This window comes from Tachyglossus aculeatus, chromosome 23 (assembly GCF_015852505.1).
Source record: "Tachyglossus aculeatus isolate mTacAcu1 chromosome 23, mTacAcu1.pri, whole genome shotgun sequence".
NCBI classification, from domain to species: Eukaryota; Metazoa; Chordata; class Mammalia; order Monotremata; family Tachyglossidae; genus Tachyglossus; species Tachyglossus aculeatus.
In genome coordinates, this window is record NC_052088.1 from 18,722,476 (window position 1) to 18,740,904 (window position 18,429).

The 18,429-nt window shown below is 41.1% G+C and overlaps 1 protein-coding gene across 2 annotated transcripts in view; it reads left to right on the top strand.

The window, feature by feature from the left end:
* The window catches only part of XRCC4 (X-ray repair cross complementing 4), a 273,201-nt gene that overhangs the window by 126,146 nt on the left and 128,626 nt on the right, over window positions 1-18,429 (top strand). For both annotated transcript variants that reach the window (XM_038765724.1, XM_038765723.1), the window contains exons 4-5: window positions 9,124-9,290; window positions 17,942-18,094. In XM_038765724.1, the coding sequence (XP_038621652.1) occupies window positions 9,124-9,290; window positions 17,942-18,094 (320 nt within the window). The remainder of the gene's footprint in view (window positions 1-9,123; window positions 9,291-17,941; window positions 18,095-18,429) is intronic.

Below are 18,429 nucleotides of genomic sequence, written 5' to 3' on the forward strand. Positions count from 1 at the left end.
TGATAGCTCATTAAACTGATTCATATTCAGGAAGAAATAGATATCGCCAACCCCAATTAATATATGTAAAGTTATATAAATTCAAATCCTGACATTTGATTCTGGCAACCCATATTAGTATGGGTAATAGTTTACAAGTCCTTTTCATTCGTTCATGGTGCATGAATTGTAAATTTTCTCAAGTGGTATTTAGTGTAGGATCATTATCAAGTTAAATATGAGATGCTAGTGCTTTAGGATTTTAGGAAGTTGTGGTCATTTGATTTGTCTTTTCTTCCCAAAGGATCCCTTTGCTTTTACTTGGGACTTGTCCCCTCATAATATACAGTGTCTATATAAATTTAAAAATATCTCTTGAAATCTGTTCACTGAGAAGTACTCTTTAAAATCCTGCACAATTTACACATCTGATGCTAATCCTTGAATGACTTCCTAACAAGTTCCTATTCAAACGCAGTTCATGAATTATGAACCATGTAACTTGGGAAAGTGAAGTAAAACTTTAAAGATCTTGTTGCAGAAACAAATTGAGCAGAAGTCTTTCAAAGGGATTGAAGTACTGATATATCAGTGTTTGATATTCATTTTGGGTATTCCGCCATTTAAAATATTGCCAGTTTTGTCATAATTCAGGGTTGATGTTCTTGAAGAGCCTTAAATTCACACACTGAGGTGCAATGGTTTCTTCCAGGACCATGTCACGTAACTAAACAGATGCATCTTGCCCAAAGAATCATCCCTAATCCAAAAGTTTTAGCCGAATGATTTATACAAAAGTGCAATGGAATCTGCATTTAATATTTCATATTCTATTTCAAAAATAGAGATAAGTCCCCTTCATAGTTTTCATTATCAACGTTTATTGTAATGTTTGTAATTCTGAACAAATGAACAAAGTGATGTGGAAAATAAGAACTAACTGTGATAGTGAGAGAATTCGGTGTCACTGTGTGGGTTTAGGTTTTACTGATACTGTAATCTGACTTCTAAAAATAAAATAAGCTTAGCCTGTCATCTGCTCTGTTTAGCCTTAAAAAGTGATTTTGTAAAAGCTAAGGAGAAATTTGCAAAGCTCTTTCCATCTGTGTTGCTGACATTCAGAGGTGTAAAATTTCCGTCTAGCAGGCAAAATCAATTTAACCAATTTTTTTTGAGGGACTACGATTTAGCGGAATTTTAGATACAATTATATTTTTCTCACAAAGGCAAACTTCCCCCTTTCTTCCCTCTTGCTGTTTTTCCCCACTATGTAAGAAGTACAGGTTCAAGCTCTTATGATCATTTGACTATAGTTTTCAGGAATGCAGCTAAATTAATTAGCTAATTAAATTAAATTTTAGTAATCAAATCAATTCTCCTCTTGAAACATTTCACTAAATAAATATTGGTAAGAGTTTATTTTAAATTGTGTACTTTAAGGACCACTTGAAACATGTGAGGGTAGGCAAAAATTAGAAACATTAGGGCTATATGCTGTAAATATTTGCAATAAAATCAGCGTTCTCCTTTCCAGCCTCATAACCCTTGCACCTCTCCCCTGGACAAAGAGAAAACAAATCAGTAGACCACGATGAACAGACGGTGTGACTTGTGGTGATTAAAAGAAAATAAAATGCTATGTTTTCTTTCAAGCTATAGCAATGATAACAAATGCTTCCTTGATTGAATCCTTGTTTCCAGCATGTAAAATTTGTCAGCAAATTCTGAAGAAGAAAAATACCTATTGTTTTCCTTTAAACCAAAGTAAAAGGAATGTTAATAAACGTTGTTACAACCCAGACAAATGGCCCTTTTGAGGCCTGGCAGGGATTCTGAAATGTTAAGCAAGAACTCTTTTACTCAAGGTTTTCTTTCAGAAGAGTTTAAACAAACTAACAAACATAAATCAGCCCTAAAATCCTACTCCACAGAGCTAAAACCGCAAATGGTCACAAGCTCTAGGAAGTCCTTTGACATAGTTTGAAAATAATGTGCACAATGGCAATGTAGGGAGTCCACTTGGTTAGTGCTTAACTTGAATTGTAAAATGGCAAACAGACTGGAATCAGAATAACTTTAGAGGCTCCTAATAAAGGGAAATATTCCCTACAGTGTATGTGGCTAGGACTCGCAATGCTTTTTGCCTCCCGTATCTTCCTGATTAATTTGAAAAGGCACTCAAACTTTATCCAGAGGCTCTTAAAGAGGAAAATGGTTTAGGGTAAGTTTGGAAAAGTAAAAGTTTAGGGATGATACGTATAAACGTGAATGGATTCTATTTGACAATTTAAGAAGAGTTCTTTAAAGAATCTTGGTAAAATTCTTAAAAAAAAACTCTAAGGATTTCATTTTAACATGCTGATCACAGAGCTGTAAAACCAAGAATCTTCCTTTCCTATATAATCTGCTCTTCAGACTTTCTTTTCTCCCAACTACGCATGCATATTTGAGCTGTTTAGGTGAGAGCAAACTGGAAACCTGTGAGAACAACTCTTGGTAAAGGGGCTTCTGCTCAAACGTAGTTTCACGTCATAATTTGCAATATTATTAGACTTTGATTAGGCTTCTGGCCCAGGAAATTGAAACTGGGGGCATTTTGCTATAGATCGCCAATTTAGAATGGAAATGAGCCATTCTGTATTTTGGGCTATTACCAGAAGCCATGGATTTAGGAGTTCCATTCATTCAATCGTATTTATTGAGCGCTTACTGTGTGCAGAGCACTGTACTAAGCGCTTGGGAAGTGCAAGTTGGCAACATATAGAGACGGTCCCTACCCAACAGTGGGCTCGAAATGAGCCATTCTGTATTTTGGGCTATTACCAGAAGCCATGGATTTAGGAGTTCCATCCAGGATCTAGTTGTGAGATCTGTGCCCCTTCCTTCCTCTCCCCCTCGTCCCCCTCTCCATCCCCCTATCTTGCCTCCTTCCCTTCCCCACAGCACCTGTATATATGTATATATGTTTGTACATATTTATTACCCTATTTATTTGACTTGTACATATCTATTCTATTTATTTTATTTTGTTAGTATGTTTGGTTTTGTTCTCTGTCTCCCCCTTTTAGACTGTGAGCCCACCGTTGGGTAGGGACTGTCTCTATATGTTATATGTTGCTAACTTGCACTTCCCAAGCGCTTAGTACAGTGCTGTGCACACAGTAAGCGCTCAATAGATACGATTGATTGATGGATTGATTGTGTAGGTCCGACATGGCGGAACCGGGGTCCCGGATACCATCAGAAAATACTAGCACAGAGGTTCAGAAGGCATTCTTTAAAGGTTTAAGACTGGCAGAGCCACGCAGATGATCCGATTACCTGAAGTCGGATTCTGTGTGTTTCTGCCGTGCGCTGCCTGACAACTAGTTTGGGAAGGTAGCTAGAGGCCTGATAATCCCTAACCATCTTGTAGCTTCCTTTTTGTGCTAAGTATAACCTAGGCCAAGAAAAATCCTGCATGAAGCTCTCTTCTGGCTGAGTCCCAGGGGAGCAGACTGACAGACAGCGCATTCCAGCGCAAGGTCAAAACCGCCTGACTGTCCTTTCCTACCGTGTCCCCCAGGAGAACTCAGCATGGCCACCAAAGACATTATTGTTAGAGGAATGAGTCACCACCCAGAATGCCCCCAAATGTTCTGGGAAATGTAGGGAAAATCATCCCCTTGCATCATGAGGTTTATACGACATGCTCTCTTCCCCACAAACTTCCTGCCAGTCATTTTAAGGCAATTTGCTCTGGTCTTGCTCTCTATCAACTAGTTTCCCCGCAGAATAATCAACCAATCAATCAGTAATAATAATAATAATGGTATTTGTTAAATGCTTACTATGTGCAAAGCACTATTCTAAGTGCTGGGGGGGGGGGATACAGGTGATCAGATTGTCCCACGTGGGGCTCACAGTCTTAATCCCCATTTTACTGATGAGATAACTGAGGCACAGAGAAGCTAAGTGACTTGCCCATAGTCACACAGCTGACAAGTGGCGGGGTCAGGATTAGAACCCATGACTTCTGACGCCCAAGCCCAGGCTCTTTCCACTGAGCAATGCTTATTGAGTGTCTAAGGTATGGAGAGCATTTTACTAAGTGCATGGGTGAGTTGAATAGAATCAGTAGACCTGATCCCTGCCTTAAGGAATATGCAATTTAGTGGGGGGAATCAGGCATTCATTCATTCAATCAATCGTATTTATTGAGCCCTTGCTGTGTGCAGAGCACTGTACTAAGTGCTTGGGAAGTACAAGTTGGCAACAGATGGAGACGGTCCCTACCCAACAACAGGCTCACAGCCGTAAATTACAGATGGGAGGAAGTATTGAGTATATAAAGCATGTAAGTGTGCTTGAGAACTGTGCTTAAGAGAGGCAGCGTGGCTTAGTGGAAAGAGCCCGGGCTTTGGAGTCAGAGGTCTTGGGTTCAAATCCCGGCTCTGCCAACTGTCAGCCGTGTGACTTTGGGCAAGTCACTTAACTTCTCTGCGCCTCAGTTACCTCATCTGTAAAATGGGGATTAAGATTGTGAGCCCCCCGTGGGACAACCTTATCACCTTGTAACCTCCCCAGCGCTTAGAACAGTGCTTTGCACATAGTAAGTGCTTAATAAATGCCATTTTTATTATTATTATTATTATTATTGAGGGGGCCGTGCATATTTAAGTGTTCAGGTGGTGTGGGGAGGGCTGAAGTGGCAGTTGGGGGATACAAAGCTAGAAATTAATCAGGGATGGTCTGAAGGAGATGTGGTTTCAGAAGGGCTTTCAAGATGGGAGGGCTGTGATCTCTTGCTTACGAAGGGAGCTGCAGGAATGGCGGGGAGAAAAATGAGCAAGGGATCCATAGTGGAAGAGACGAGAACAAGGCATAGTGAGTAGGTTAGGTCAAGAAGAATGAAGAACACAAGCATAGAGAAGAGTCTGGATAATTTGAAAGGAGAGAGGCGTTATTGAGCATCCCCCAAAGCCTTAGTGGTCTTTAATTCTTGGTATAACTATGAATACTAAAGTCTCTTGTACATATTCTCTTGTAAATAGTCTCTTGTACATATTTACTATTCTATTTTGTTAATAATGTGCATCTAGCTTTATTTGTTCTGACGACCTGACACCTGTCCACATGTTTTGTTTTGTTGTCTGTCTCCGCCTTCTAGGCTGTGAGCCTGTTGTTGGGTCGGGGCCGTCTCTATATGTTGCCAACTCGTACTTCCCAAGCACTTAGTACAGTGCTCTGCACACAGCAAGCGCTCAATAAATACGATTGATTGAATGAATGAATGAAAGTAAAGCAGTAGCTATTTACATTCATGTTGGGGAAATTATCCCGACCCATATTAATAATGAGCTCTGGGCTAAATATATCTTTCTAACAGATATTAGGGCCACATTAAAATAAGGAAATTACAGGGTTTGTTTAAATCAGCATGTTACAAATATGTTAACATCTGCCAGTACAGTTAATTACAACCAACCATGTGGGATTGTTAAAATGAACTTAATGTGCAAGCTCATTTTGGAATTCATTACTACGTGGAGTCAATCAGTGGTATTGATTACTCACTATGGGCACAGCCCTCAACTAAGCACTTGGAGAAGTACAGTATTACAGAGTTAGTAGACGTGATCCCTGTCCACAAGGAGCTCTCAGTGTAAATATTTAATTGGCAACCTGTTGCCTACAAATATGAGTGTTGACAATGCTGGAAACTGGACACTAAGCAGAGGGAATACAGAGGCCTGTGATCCGTTTACCTTAATTTGGCCTGTTCTCTCAAAGATGAAATTAAGAGGGCTGGGAAAGGAGGATTGTAGCTCCTCCAACTGTCTCCTCCACAGTTCAGTATCTGGGGCAGCAGGTCTTTCTCAGACACTTGATTACCGGAACAGCAACCACCTTGGACCTTGTCTTGCCAATTCAATGATAAAAAGCAGTGTGGCCCAGTGGATAGAGCACAGATCTGGGTTCTAATCCCAGCTCCACCACTCGTCTACTGTGCGATCTTGGGTAAGCCACTTCACGTCTCTGTGCCTCAGTTACCTTATCTATAAAATGGGGATTAAGACTGGGATCCCCATGTGGCACACAGATTGTGCCCAACCTGATTAACTTGTATCTACCCCAGGGCTTAATAGATTGCCTGGATAATAAGCGCTTAACAAACAGCATTATTTTTATGAAGCACAAACTGTGTACTAAGCACTGTGCTAAAAGCTGAGGCAGATAAAGAATGAGAATGGACCCAGTTCCTGTTTACATGAAGCTCATAATCCAATAAGGGTGGAGAACAGAGATTCTGTTCCCATTTTATAGATGAGTAGCTGAGACATGGAGAAGTTGAGTATTGGAGAAGCAGCATGACTTAGTGGAAAGAGGATGGGCTTGGGAGTCAGAGGACCTGGGTTCTAATCCCAGTTCTGCCACTTGCCTCCTATGTCACCTTGGGCAAGTCACTGGACTTCTCTTTGCCTCCATTTCCTCATCTGTAAAATGGGAATTGCATGTCTATTTTACCTTCTACCTAGACTATGAGCCCCATGAGAGACAAGAACTATGTGTTAGAACACCCTACCTCCTCAAATCCGACAGACAATTACTCTCCGCCTCAAAGCCTTAATGAAGGCACATCTCTTCCAAGAGGCCTTCCCAGACTTTTCCTCATTTACCACTCCCTTCTGTGTCACCTGACTAGCTCCCTTTGCTCTCCCGGCCCACATCATCCCCCTGGCCTGGAATGCCCTCCCTCCGCACATCCGCCCTTCAAAGCCCTACTGAGAGCTCACCTCCTCCAGGAGGCCTTCCCAGACTGAGCCCCCTCCTTCTTCTCCCCCTCCTCCCCAGCCCCCCACCTTACCTCCTTCCCCTCCCCACAGCACCTATATATATGTCTATATGTTTGTACGTATGTATTACTCTATTTATTTATTTATTTTACTTGTACATATTTATTCTATTTATTTTATTTTATTAATAAGTTTTGGTTTGTTGTCTGTCTCCCCCTTCTAGACTGTGAGCCTGCTGTTGGGTAAGGATCGTCTCTATATGTTGCCAACTTGTATTTCCCAAGCACTTAGTACAGTGCTCTGCACACAGTAAGCGCTCAATAAATATGATTGAATGAATGAATGAATGCTCTCGCCCCTCCCAGCCCCACAGCAGTTATGTACATATCTGTAATTTTATTTATTTGTATTGATGTTGGTCTCCCCCCTTCTTGACTGTAAGCTTGTTGTGGGCGGGGAACGTCACTGTTTATTGTCACATTGTACTTTCCCAAGAGCTTAGCACAGTGCTCGGCACACAGTAAGCGCTTAATAGATACATTTGGATGAATGAATTTATGAACTGACTGTTTTGCATCTTCCAGTCAATTGTATTTATTGAGCGCTTACTGTGTACACAGCAGTGTACTAAGGGCTCGGGAGAATACAACACAATAGAATTAGCAGATATGTTCCTTGCCCATAGCCCTAGCCTACCCAGGGTTCAGTGCTTTGCACATAAGCACCTAAAAAACGCCACCATTATTATTATTCTTGCCCAGCGTCACACAACAGACAGATGGTAGAGGCATTTGTAGAAGTAGAAGGCCCTACTGAGAGCTCACCTCCTCCAAGAGGCCTTCCCAGATTGATCCCCCTCCTTCCTCCCCCCCCACCTCCCTCTCCATCCCCCCGTCTTACCTCCTTCCCTTCCCCACAGCACCTGTATATATGTATATATGTTTGTACATATTTATTACTCTATTTATGTATTTATTTTACTTGTACATATCTATTCTATTTATTTTATTTTATTTTGTTAATATGTTTGGTTTTGTTCTCTGTCTCCCCCTTCTAGACTGTGAGGCCACTGTTGGGTAGGGACTGTCTCTATATGTTGCCAACTTGGACTTCCCAAGCGCTTAGTACAGTGCTCTGCACACAGTAAGCGCTCAATAAATACGATTGATTGATTGATTGAAGTAGAACCCAGGCCCCTGACTCCCAATTCTATGTTCTTTCCACTAGATAATCTGTTTCCCAATGTAGAACGTAGCGCGTTGCCGGTTGGCAACAGGATCGCTGCCAGTCATGGTGGTCTTGTCCCGACAAGGCCCCATCCCAAATTGGTTTCCAAAATGGCTCAGTTCCACAACATAAAAGAGTCACAAAATACTCCCTTTTGTCTTAACCCCCGTGAGAGTTAGAGAAAAGATCCAAATGCGGTTAATCTGTAATAGAAAATTTGAAACAATAATGCAGGCCAGACCATTATCATCCCTTATCCATGATTTCTCCCTCCTACTTACTGTGAGCCCCATGTGGAACAGGGATTGTGTCCAACCTAGTTGATTTGTATCTATCCCAGTGCTTAGAACGGGGCTTGATACATAGTAAGCGCATAACAAATATCATAAAAAAAACTGCCTGTCAAGACTTATGGTGGAGATTTTGTCATTAGCAAAAATCCAGCCAGTTTTGTTTTTCATACATTGATATACTGTATTAAACATTTGTTGGATTTTCATTTTTAGAGAGACTCAGATGTGCTCATAAGCATTTATTATTCTTCATTTGATTTGCTGTCATTTGTTCCTGTTCTCCACTATTACTCATGCCAGCGCCTGACAAAGTATTGCTATTTATAGTTTAGAATTGAAGTTATTTTAGATATGAAGGCAAGTGAATGATTACTCTCCATATTATTTGTCAGGTTCTATGACAATTTTATCAATATTCTACAATTCCCCATCTCCCTTAGCTTTTTGCAGAAATTTTAACCACCTTCTACCAATATGTTAATGGAATATTTGGTCAATAATCCTATATCACCAGGAATTTGAGATGAGTATACTACATAATATGCTTTTCTTTTTCCCACTGAAGAGTAAATTAAAACTGGTAGCAAACCTAAACTAAGAGGACAGTGCTCTTACATTTTGCTTATTGTACATTTTTGGTGAAATTCTGTCATCTGTGTTTCTCTAGCTCTTAAATTGTTTCTTATAATGAATGAGCAAACAACCTAAGGGGAAAAAAAATTGACTATCTTGCCCACAGATTACTATAAATGGTCCATGTCCTGAATTTGTATTTTTCCTATTAGAAATTTCATGTCAGTGTGATATTTTATTTACAAAAAGTAAGTCGGTTTTCCCTTTTATCCTAGTTTCGGCTCGGATCAGTAGAGCTCCAGGAAGTCTCAAGCCCAGATGAAGTCATCAGAGAACTGATTGGGCATTGCCTTGATTGCATTGCAGAACAACAGTCCAAAAACAAACACCTGCAGAAAGAAAACGAAAGACTCCTAAGTGACTGGAACAAAATTCAAAAACAGTAAGTGGAAAATGTGTATATTTTATATGGATTTATTGTCACGTACATGTGTGCATCTTAAAGCTTGTTGTAGGCAGGGAATGTGTCTAATAATGATAATAATAATAATAATAATGGCATTTATTAAGCGCTTACTATGTGCATAGCACTGTTCTAAGTGCTGGGGAGGTTACAAGGTGATCAGGTTGTCCCACGGGGGGCTCACATCTTAATCCCCGTTTTACAGATGAGGTAACTGAGGCAAAGAGAAGTTAAGCGACTTGCCCAAAGTCACACAGCTGACAATTGGCAGAGCCGGGATTTGAACCCATGACCTCTGACTCCAAAGCCCAGGCTCTTTCCACTAAGCCATGCTGCTTCTCTAACCAACTCTAGACTGTGAGCCCATTGTTGGGTAGGGACCATCTGTATATGTTGCCAACTTGTGCTTCCCAAGCGCTTAGTACAGTGCTCTGCACACTGTAAGCACTCAATAAATTTGATTGAATGAATGAATGAATGAACTCTCCCAAGCGCTTAGTAAGCTGTATACACAGTAAGTAAGCACTCAATAACGATTGATGATTAGAAGTAAGTAAAAGAAAAACAAATTTAAGATCTGGCTGAAAGATGTCATCTGCTCATTCCAATTTAGCTTGACTTTTCCTGGTTCTTAGGTGACTTCCTGGAAGCAAATTTGGATTGATCAGTAATAATGCTTGGTGGTCAATAAAATGTTCGCAGGGCACTGCAGCAATGGTGAACATCCACCTCAGTGGCAAGTGACTGGGAGAATAGGCTAAACAGAGAAAAATGTAAAGATCCAAATCTACTCTTTTATTGGAGTTAAAGCTGTTCTTATTATTCATCTGCATCAGTCAGCTAGTTAACTGAAAACTTTCTGTTATCGACAGACTTTGAAAAAAAATTGAAGTACTTGCTTGTGTATGCATATATGTATGTTTATGTGACTACAATAGTACAGTAGTTATTTAGTGCTTAGAACAGTGCTTGGCACATAGTAAGCACTTAACAAATACCATAATTATTATTATTATATGTTCTGGGGGAACCACAATTTAAGGAATATAATAATAATAATAATGGCATTTATTAAGCGCTTACTATGTGCAGAGCACTGTTCTAAGCGCTGGAGCACTGACATCATACTACCTGCACCTTGAAAGAATTCACACAAAGCACCTGTTGTCAGAAGAATGTTCCCTAAATCCCTAACAACATTCTATCCAAAATTAATAAAATTAATAATAATAATAGTAATAATAGTATTTGTTAAGCACTTGCTATGTGCGAAGCACTGTTCTAAGCACTGGGGGTGATAGAAGGTAATCAGGTTGTCCCATGTGGGGCTCACAGTCTTAATCCCCATTTTACAGATGAGGCACCTGAGGCACAAGGAAGTGAAGTGACTTGCCCAAAGTCACACAGCTGACAAGTGGCAGGGCTGGGATTAGAACCCAGGACCTCTGACTCCCAAGCCCATGCTCTTTCCATTGAGCCACACTGCTTCTCTAATACATGGTGGCATTATTGAAGAACTGAGTCTAAATACTTGAAAAGTACTTACGGTTGTACATATTTATTACTCTATTTATTTATTTATTTATTTTACTTGTACATATCTATTCTATTTATTTTATTTTGTTAGTATGTTTGGTTTTGTTCTCTGTCTCCCCCTTTTAGACTGTGAGCCCACGGTTGGGTAGGGACCGTCTCTATATGTTGCCAATTTGTACTTCCCAAGCGCTTAGTACAGTGCTCTGCACATAGTAAGCGCTCAATAAATACGATTGATGATGATGATGATGAAAAGCATTATTGTTCAAGGTTTGGAAGGTAATATACCAAATTTTGTAATGCAGTGTATAAGTGCATTATAAAAATGACACCATACTAGTACTCACCGTGCTCATTGCTGCAAACTGGCTCGTATTGTCAGACGTGACAATATGGCCTCTATAATAATAATGGCATTTATTAAGCGCTTATTATGTGCTCTGCTGCACATAGTAAGCGCTCAATAAATGCGATTGATTGATTGATTGATTGCAAAGCACTGTTCTAAGTGCTGGGGAGGTTACAAGGTGATCAGGTTGTCCCACGGGGGGCTTACAGTCTTAATCCCCATTTTACAGATGAGGTAACTGAGGCAAAGAGAAGTTAAGTGACTTGCCCAAAGTCACACAGCTGACAATTGGCGGAGCCGGGATTTGAACCCATGACCTCTGAACTCCAAAGCCCGGGCTCTTTCCACTGAGCCGTGCTGCTTCTCTAATTCCCTCTAATTCCCTAACCATGTTCTTCATGTGAGTGTAGCGCAGAGTGTTGATCTTGGTCTCAGCAGTCCCACTGGCATCCCCGGCTGGGCAGTCGGTTCTGCCTTAATAATAATAATAATAATAATGGCATTTATTAAGCGCTTGCTATGTGCAAAGCACTGTCCTAAGCGCTGTGCCCTCACTCTGGGCGACCACCATCCTCTCCACATTATGGACATGTACCAATTGTCTCCTGCACTGCTCTCATTTCTGGCTCCTCAGGGCCTGAGGCCGCTTTTGATTCTCCCTCTTGGTTTGAGATATTCTCAAAGCTACTGCTTTTAATGGGGTCATCCCAATTCTAAATTCACATAAAGCTTGTCTGTCCCTTGCTTCTGCTTCCCAGGTCTTTTCAGCTATACCCTATTGTCTGAGGCTTGGCTTCTTTGTGCCTAAAATTTCTTCTTTCCACCCGGTTTAATAGTTTTAGCCCCCAGGAGCTCATCACACAGGGCTGTTTGGGCATCTTGTGGTTTGTCTGGTCTCTTCCCAAGACCCAGCCAGTGAAGGTGTAATGCCAGAAGGATTGTTTTGACTGGCTGGTTTAGTGACTGAATTCCAGGAATTTGTTTGGGGTTTATCCCTTCTTTAGTTTCAACTTGCCCAGTAGTTAATTTAGGAAGCACTGGGCAAGTCAATTAACTCTTTTTTCTAAGGTTTTCCATTTACATAGTCAATTTGTTTGTGTCTAAATTAATGTCTTCAAAAGGACTATTATACTCTCTATTTTGCACCTTTCTTACCTTTCTTCACCACATTCTACTGCAAGTCCATTCATCTGTAAGTCAGAAATGGGTGAATAATATTCAGCTGTGAGGTGGAACACTGGAGATATGGAGACAAAATATGGAGGCTTTTAAGTATATCACTTCCACAAAATGTAAGTGGGAATTTTTCATTCCATTAATATATATTAGCCCGCTAATGCCACTGATGAAAGCTGGAAAAACAAAATCTTGAACCCCAGTTATTTTTGGCCTCCATATTATACAGTCAACTTTTGGGGAAGGAGTGAATGAAACTGGCCTTGTGAAATAAGCAGGAGAATAATTTTAAGATGAGAAATATAAATAGCAGAAAACTAAACCCGCATTTATATGACATTCAGTGAAATATCACAGTGAAATATCAAACGCATGGAATGAAAAGAAATCTGTTGACTAACGTTAGCAGTTTGGGTGTATGTGTAATGTATTGAACAGGTCAGATGAAAAAGGATGTGCTCTATATGACAAGCCAATGAATGTAAACTCAGAACTCCCTTAGAATGGCAGGAAACCCAATCCACAAATTACCCACAAAAATGCAGACTTGGTGTTTGGTACTTGAACAAATTGCTTCAAAATGAGTGCCAGAGCTTGGACGAAATATTGTCTCACTGGTATTCAGTCCCACTGTCACGGAGCTGGAGAAAGAAGGGGAAAGAAATGTGAGAGGGCTGATTCAAATACACCCTGAACTGACGTGCACTGTGTCAGAGAGCCACGGAAAGACTTCTGATTTGGCATTTATTTACGATCCCAAAGCCGACAGGTATTTTGTTTGCGTAGTGAAGTGTCTTCTCTTTTTGTAACACTGGGAATCCACTTGGCCCTGTGCTTATGCTGCTACTACTTTCTTTTTTCCACCCATCTACATTCCTACATTTCAACCACAGCCACAGGAACAGTTTCTTTTGGATGAGGTGTACTGCGGCTGGAATTAGAAAACCATCAAATTGGTTTGTGGTTCCGTGTGGAATTGCTCTAAATTCTTCAGTTTGTGTTTTCTCCCTTTCAGACAACGAACTGAATTGTTCTAAGGGAGCGGAAGGCTAATAAGAACAATGATGATACTTCACAGTTCACCCTAAACCTCTTCCTTTCATCCCTTAATTGTTTTATAATCCTTGGGTCAATTCTTCTGGGGTTGACTTCCTTTCTCACATGCAGCTTCCATTGTTTTGAAAGAGGCGCACATACTAAAAGGAAAATGCATCCTTAGAGTCTGGGCCTAGATTCCCTCTGGATGTGTAATTACATCTGGAGTGGGAAGGGTGCTTTGTATCACATATAGGCCCTTCTGCTCATGGAAACTACCACTGGGGCTTCCTTTTCCTGTTATCCTATTATCTATCAAGTTGTCAGGGGGTTCAGCCTCCTGTCTCCCAGCCCTGCAATACCTAAATTTGTCTTGAGGAAAAACCACTTATCTGCCCTGCTCACACAACTAAAATTAGCACCCACAAGAAGAGTTATCTAGAGGATGGATTTAGGGCTAAATTGAATATGTCTGACCAGGGTCACTATGTACTGTTCCAATAGCTGGGGAAGTGGCACTCCATGACTCCCTAATTTTCATTCATTCATTCATTCAATCATATTTATTGAGCACTTACTGTGTGCAGAGCACTGTACTAAGCGCTTCCCTCCCTCATTCTCTGATTTTGGGGTGACCCGTTGCCACCCCTAGGAGATCATGAGAGTTGAAGAAGAGATGTTTAAGCCCGAGGCATGACAATGGCCTACCCTCAGAACATATAAGGAGCACTTAAAATAGGATGTGGTTTTCCTCTTGATCAGTGCAACAGGGAAGAAGAGAATGGGGGGAAAGAGTAAGTGTTCAACCTTAGCAATGAGTTTTTGCACACCCTTTCCTGTTTGTGACATTGAATTGATTAGCAGTGTGGCCTAGTGAAAAGAGCATGGGCCTGGGCATCAGAGGTCCTGAGTTCTGATCGGGGCTGTGCTGTGTGACCTGGGGCAAGTCACTTGCCTTCTCTGGGCCTCAGGTATCTCATCGGCAAAATGGGGATTAAGTGCCTTAAAGCCAATCAGTCGGTAGCATTTATTGAATGCTTACTGTGGGCAGAGCACTTGGGAGAGTACGATACAACAGAGTTGGTAGACATATTCCCTGCCCACAAGAGTGTACAGTCTAAAGGCGGAGCATGCAATCTGGAGGACTAGCTAAATCTGCTGGGAAAAAGTAAAGGAATTCTCCACTCTAATAGCTTTTTGGAAGAATAACTAGACTTCCAAAGTATCACCACAGGATGATTTAGAACTCTGGTGATGCCTTCACTTTGATTTCTGCGGTATTATGTGCCTATCCACCCCTACACCAAGCAGAAACTCCTTACCATTAGCTTTAAGACACTCAATCCACTCTCTCCCTCCTATTTTACCTCTCTGTGTTTCAATCTCATCTTGCCCATGCTGACCCCTTTTCCACATCCTCCCTCTGGCCTGGAACTCTCTCCCCCTTCATAGCCGACAGACCACCCTTCTCCCTACCTTCAAAGCCCTCCTAAAATCCCTTCTCCAAGAATCCTTCCCTGACTAAGCCCTCATTTCCCCCATCTGCCTTCCCCAAATGGCAACTATATACTCTGATCTGTAATAATAATAATAATTTTGGTATTTGTTAAGCGCTTACTATGTGCCAAGCACTGTTCTGAGCGCTGGGGAGGATACAAGGTGATCAGGTTGTCCCATGTGGGGCTCACAGTCTTAATCCCCATTTTACAGATCAGGGAACTGAGGCACAGAGAAGTTAAGTGACTTGCCCAAAGTCGCACATCTGATGAGCGGTGGAGCCGGGATTTGAACCCATGACCTCTGACTCCCAAGCCCCAGCTCTTTCCACTGAGCCACGCTGCTTCCATTAAACCCTTGAAATTCATCCCACCCTCAGCCCCACAGCAATTTATGTACATATCCATCCTTAGGTCAGGGGTTCAAATCCCGGCTCCGCCAATTGTCAGCTGTGTGACTTTGGGAAAGACACTTCAATCAATCAATCAATCGTATTTATTGAACACTTACTGTGTGCAGAGCACTGTACTAAGCGCTTGGGAACCACAAGTTGGCAACATATAGAGATGGTCCCTACCCAACAGTGGGCACTTCACTTCTCTGTGCCTCAGTTACCTCATCTGTAAAATGGGGATTAAGACTGTGAGCCCCCCGTGGGACAGCCTGATCACCTTGTAACCTCCCCAGTGCTTAGAACAGTGCTTTGCATATAGTAAACGCTTAATAAATGCCATTATTATTATTATTATTAGATGCTGCCATTTCCCCTACCGGTAATTCATTTTAATGACTGCCTCCCCTTCTAGACTGTAAGCTACTTGTGGGCGGGAGTTGTGTCTACCAACTTTATTGTACTCTCCCAAATGCTTAGTACAGTGCTCTGCACACAGTCAGTGGTTAATAAATACCATTGACTGATCAATGCCCTAGCAAACATAGAGTGGAAATGTTGGCAGTTGTAGTTCCGAGACTTCCAGCCCCTTCTCTTCAGCAAATTGTAGTATTTGTTAAGCACTGACTATGTGTCAGATACCGTACTAAATGCTGGGATAGATACAAAATAAAGGGTGACACGGGTCCCTGTCCTTCACAGCGTAAGGGGAGGTTCAAAATGTTTTGAACTGTGATTTTAGAGATGAGAAAACTGAGGTACACAGAAGTTAAATGACTTATCCAGAGTCACACAGCAGGCAATTCGCAGAGCTGGGATTAAAACCCAAGTTCTCTGACCCCAAGGCCTGGGCTCCTTCCAATTGACCACTCTCCTTCTCAGCATCTTCTTTCACTTCATCATCTGCTCTCCACCCCCATCCCTCCTTCCAGGAACAATGGTCGGTTTAATTTTCATTAGTCCCTGAAAAAAATATGTGCTTTCTGCTTCACCTTAACACGATCGATTATATTGAATTTCCTAGGTTCTCAGATCCCGCATTAGTCTAAAGAGGGATATAGAGCTCTTGTGGTCACAGTCATAGTATTGGTACTACGGATGAACGCCGTTGCTTCTAAAGAGGGTTATCCAACTTCAAGAGCTTCATAGACTATTTGAGCATCTGGAAGTAGAGGCAGTGTCCCACTCTTCACTTGTGAACCACCTTCTGTATTTGGGGACATATGCGCAAGCTCCCTGGTAGCTTGGTTCTCTGTGGACCAAGAAGAGACCAAACTAGCTGCAAAAAATATTCTGTGAACAAATCAAGGTTTTCAGAGACAATTCAAGGACGTTTCAAACCAGAACTCTCAATGTTAAAATATCAAGCCGAGAGTTGACACCCCGACCCAGATAAAACCTGCAGTATAGAGCGTCATTTGTTGTTGAATAGGTATTCCTTTTTTTACTCTGTTTTGATGTCAAGCGCTTAGTACAGTGCTCTGCACACAGTAAGCACTCAATAAATACGATTGAATGAATGAATATGTGCTTACGATGTGCAAGGCACTGTAATAAGCACTAGGGTGAATACAGGTTAATCAGGTTGGACACATTCCCATATTTATTACTCTATTTATTTTACTTGTACATATCTATTCTATTCATTTTATTTTGTTAGTATGTTTGGTTTTGTTCTCTGTCTCCCCCTTTTAGACTGTGAGCCCACTGTTGGGTAGGGACTGTCTCTATATGTTGCCAACTTGTACTTCCCAAGCGCTTAGTACAGTGCTCTGCACACAGTAAGCGCTTGCTCAGTAAATACGATTGATTGATTGATTCCCTGTCCCACATGAGGCTCACAGTCTTTATCCCCATTTTACAGATGAGGTAACTAAGGCACAGAGAAGTTAAGTTACTCACCTAAGGTCACACAGCAGACGAGTGGCGGAGCCAGGATTAGAACCCAGATCCTTCTGATTTCTAGTCCATGCTCTAACCAGTAGGCAGTCCTGCTTCTCTTTGATATTCCTGTTAGATGTACATTTATGCAGCACACATTTTGAATTCCTCCCACTTGGCAATTCTGCTTTGGGCTTTGGAGGATTAGAATTGATAAAACTCCACACTAGCTTGTTTGGACAGACCTGGAAAAGGTCCAGAGGAATAAAGAATCTGAATTTAAAGTACATATTTTAGGTTTATTGTGGGTCACAAATATCATCTGGAAGTTTCAGCCCTTTTAATATACTAGGAGTCCAAGATTTATCTTTGTAAAATCTCTGGGAAGAGGAGGTAATAGCTAACTGCATTTAGTTTTCTGCTTTTGCTGCATCAGAGCATATATAATACTGAAGGAAATTTAGTAGATCTAATTGTCTCCGACTATTGCGCAGCTAAGTGCAGTTGGGTGCTTAAACTATATTGATAAAATATTTGCTGGGATGGAATGAGTGTCTATGCTTTCCTTGAGATATTTAGAGTTTTATCAATCGGTGGCATTTATTGAATGCTTACAATGTGCAGAGCACTGTACTAAGCACTTACGAGAGTACAATACAACAGAATTAGCAGATATGTTCCTTGACCATAACAAACTTCCAGTCTAGAGGATGAGTTTATGAATGACACAAATGTTAAGACATGATCTGTGTTTTGTCATTTCAGGTTGGAAAAATATGTGAGCGCCAGAGAAGTGCTAGAGGCCGATCTGTATAATCGATTTGTTCTGGTGCTAAATGAAAAGAAAGCCAAAATTAGAAGCCTACAGAAATTGATAAATGAAGGCCAAGCACCTGAAAAGGACACCCAGAATGAAAGGTATTCGGTATTTTTAATTGGAAGCCCTGTTACTAAATGAAGCTACATAAATTTAAATGGCTCTTTAATAAATGGTGGCTTAAGAAGTGTTTCAAGGATAAAAGGGATGCACATTTGTATGAACAAATGCCAAGAGCATTGGATTCCTCTTCTGTTTTGTCATTGCCTCAGTGAGTGGCCATGAATGAATAATTGGACCTTCCTTTGTGAAATCAGTTCTCTACCCACAATGATACTTGCCACCTATGCACAAGGATGTTGTGCATCCTTTTTGTCATTGCCTCAATGAGTGGCCATGAATGAATAATTGGACCTTCCTTTGTGAAATCAATTCT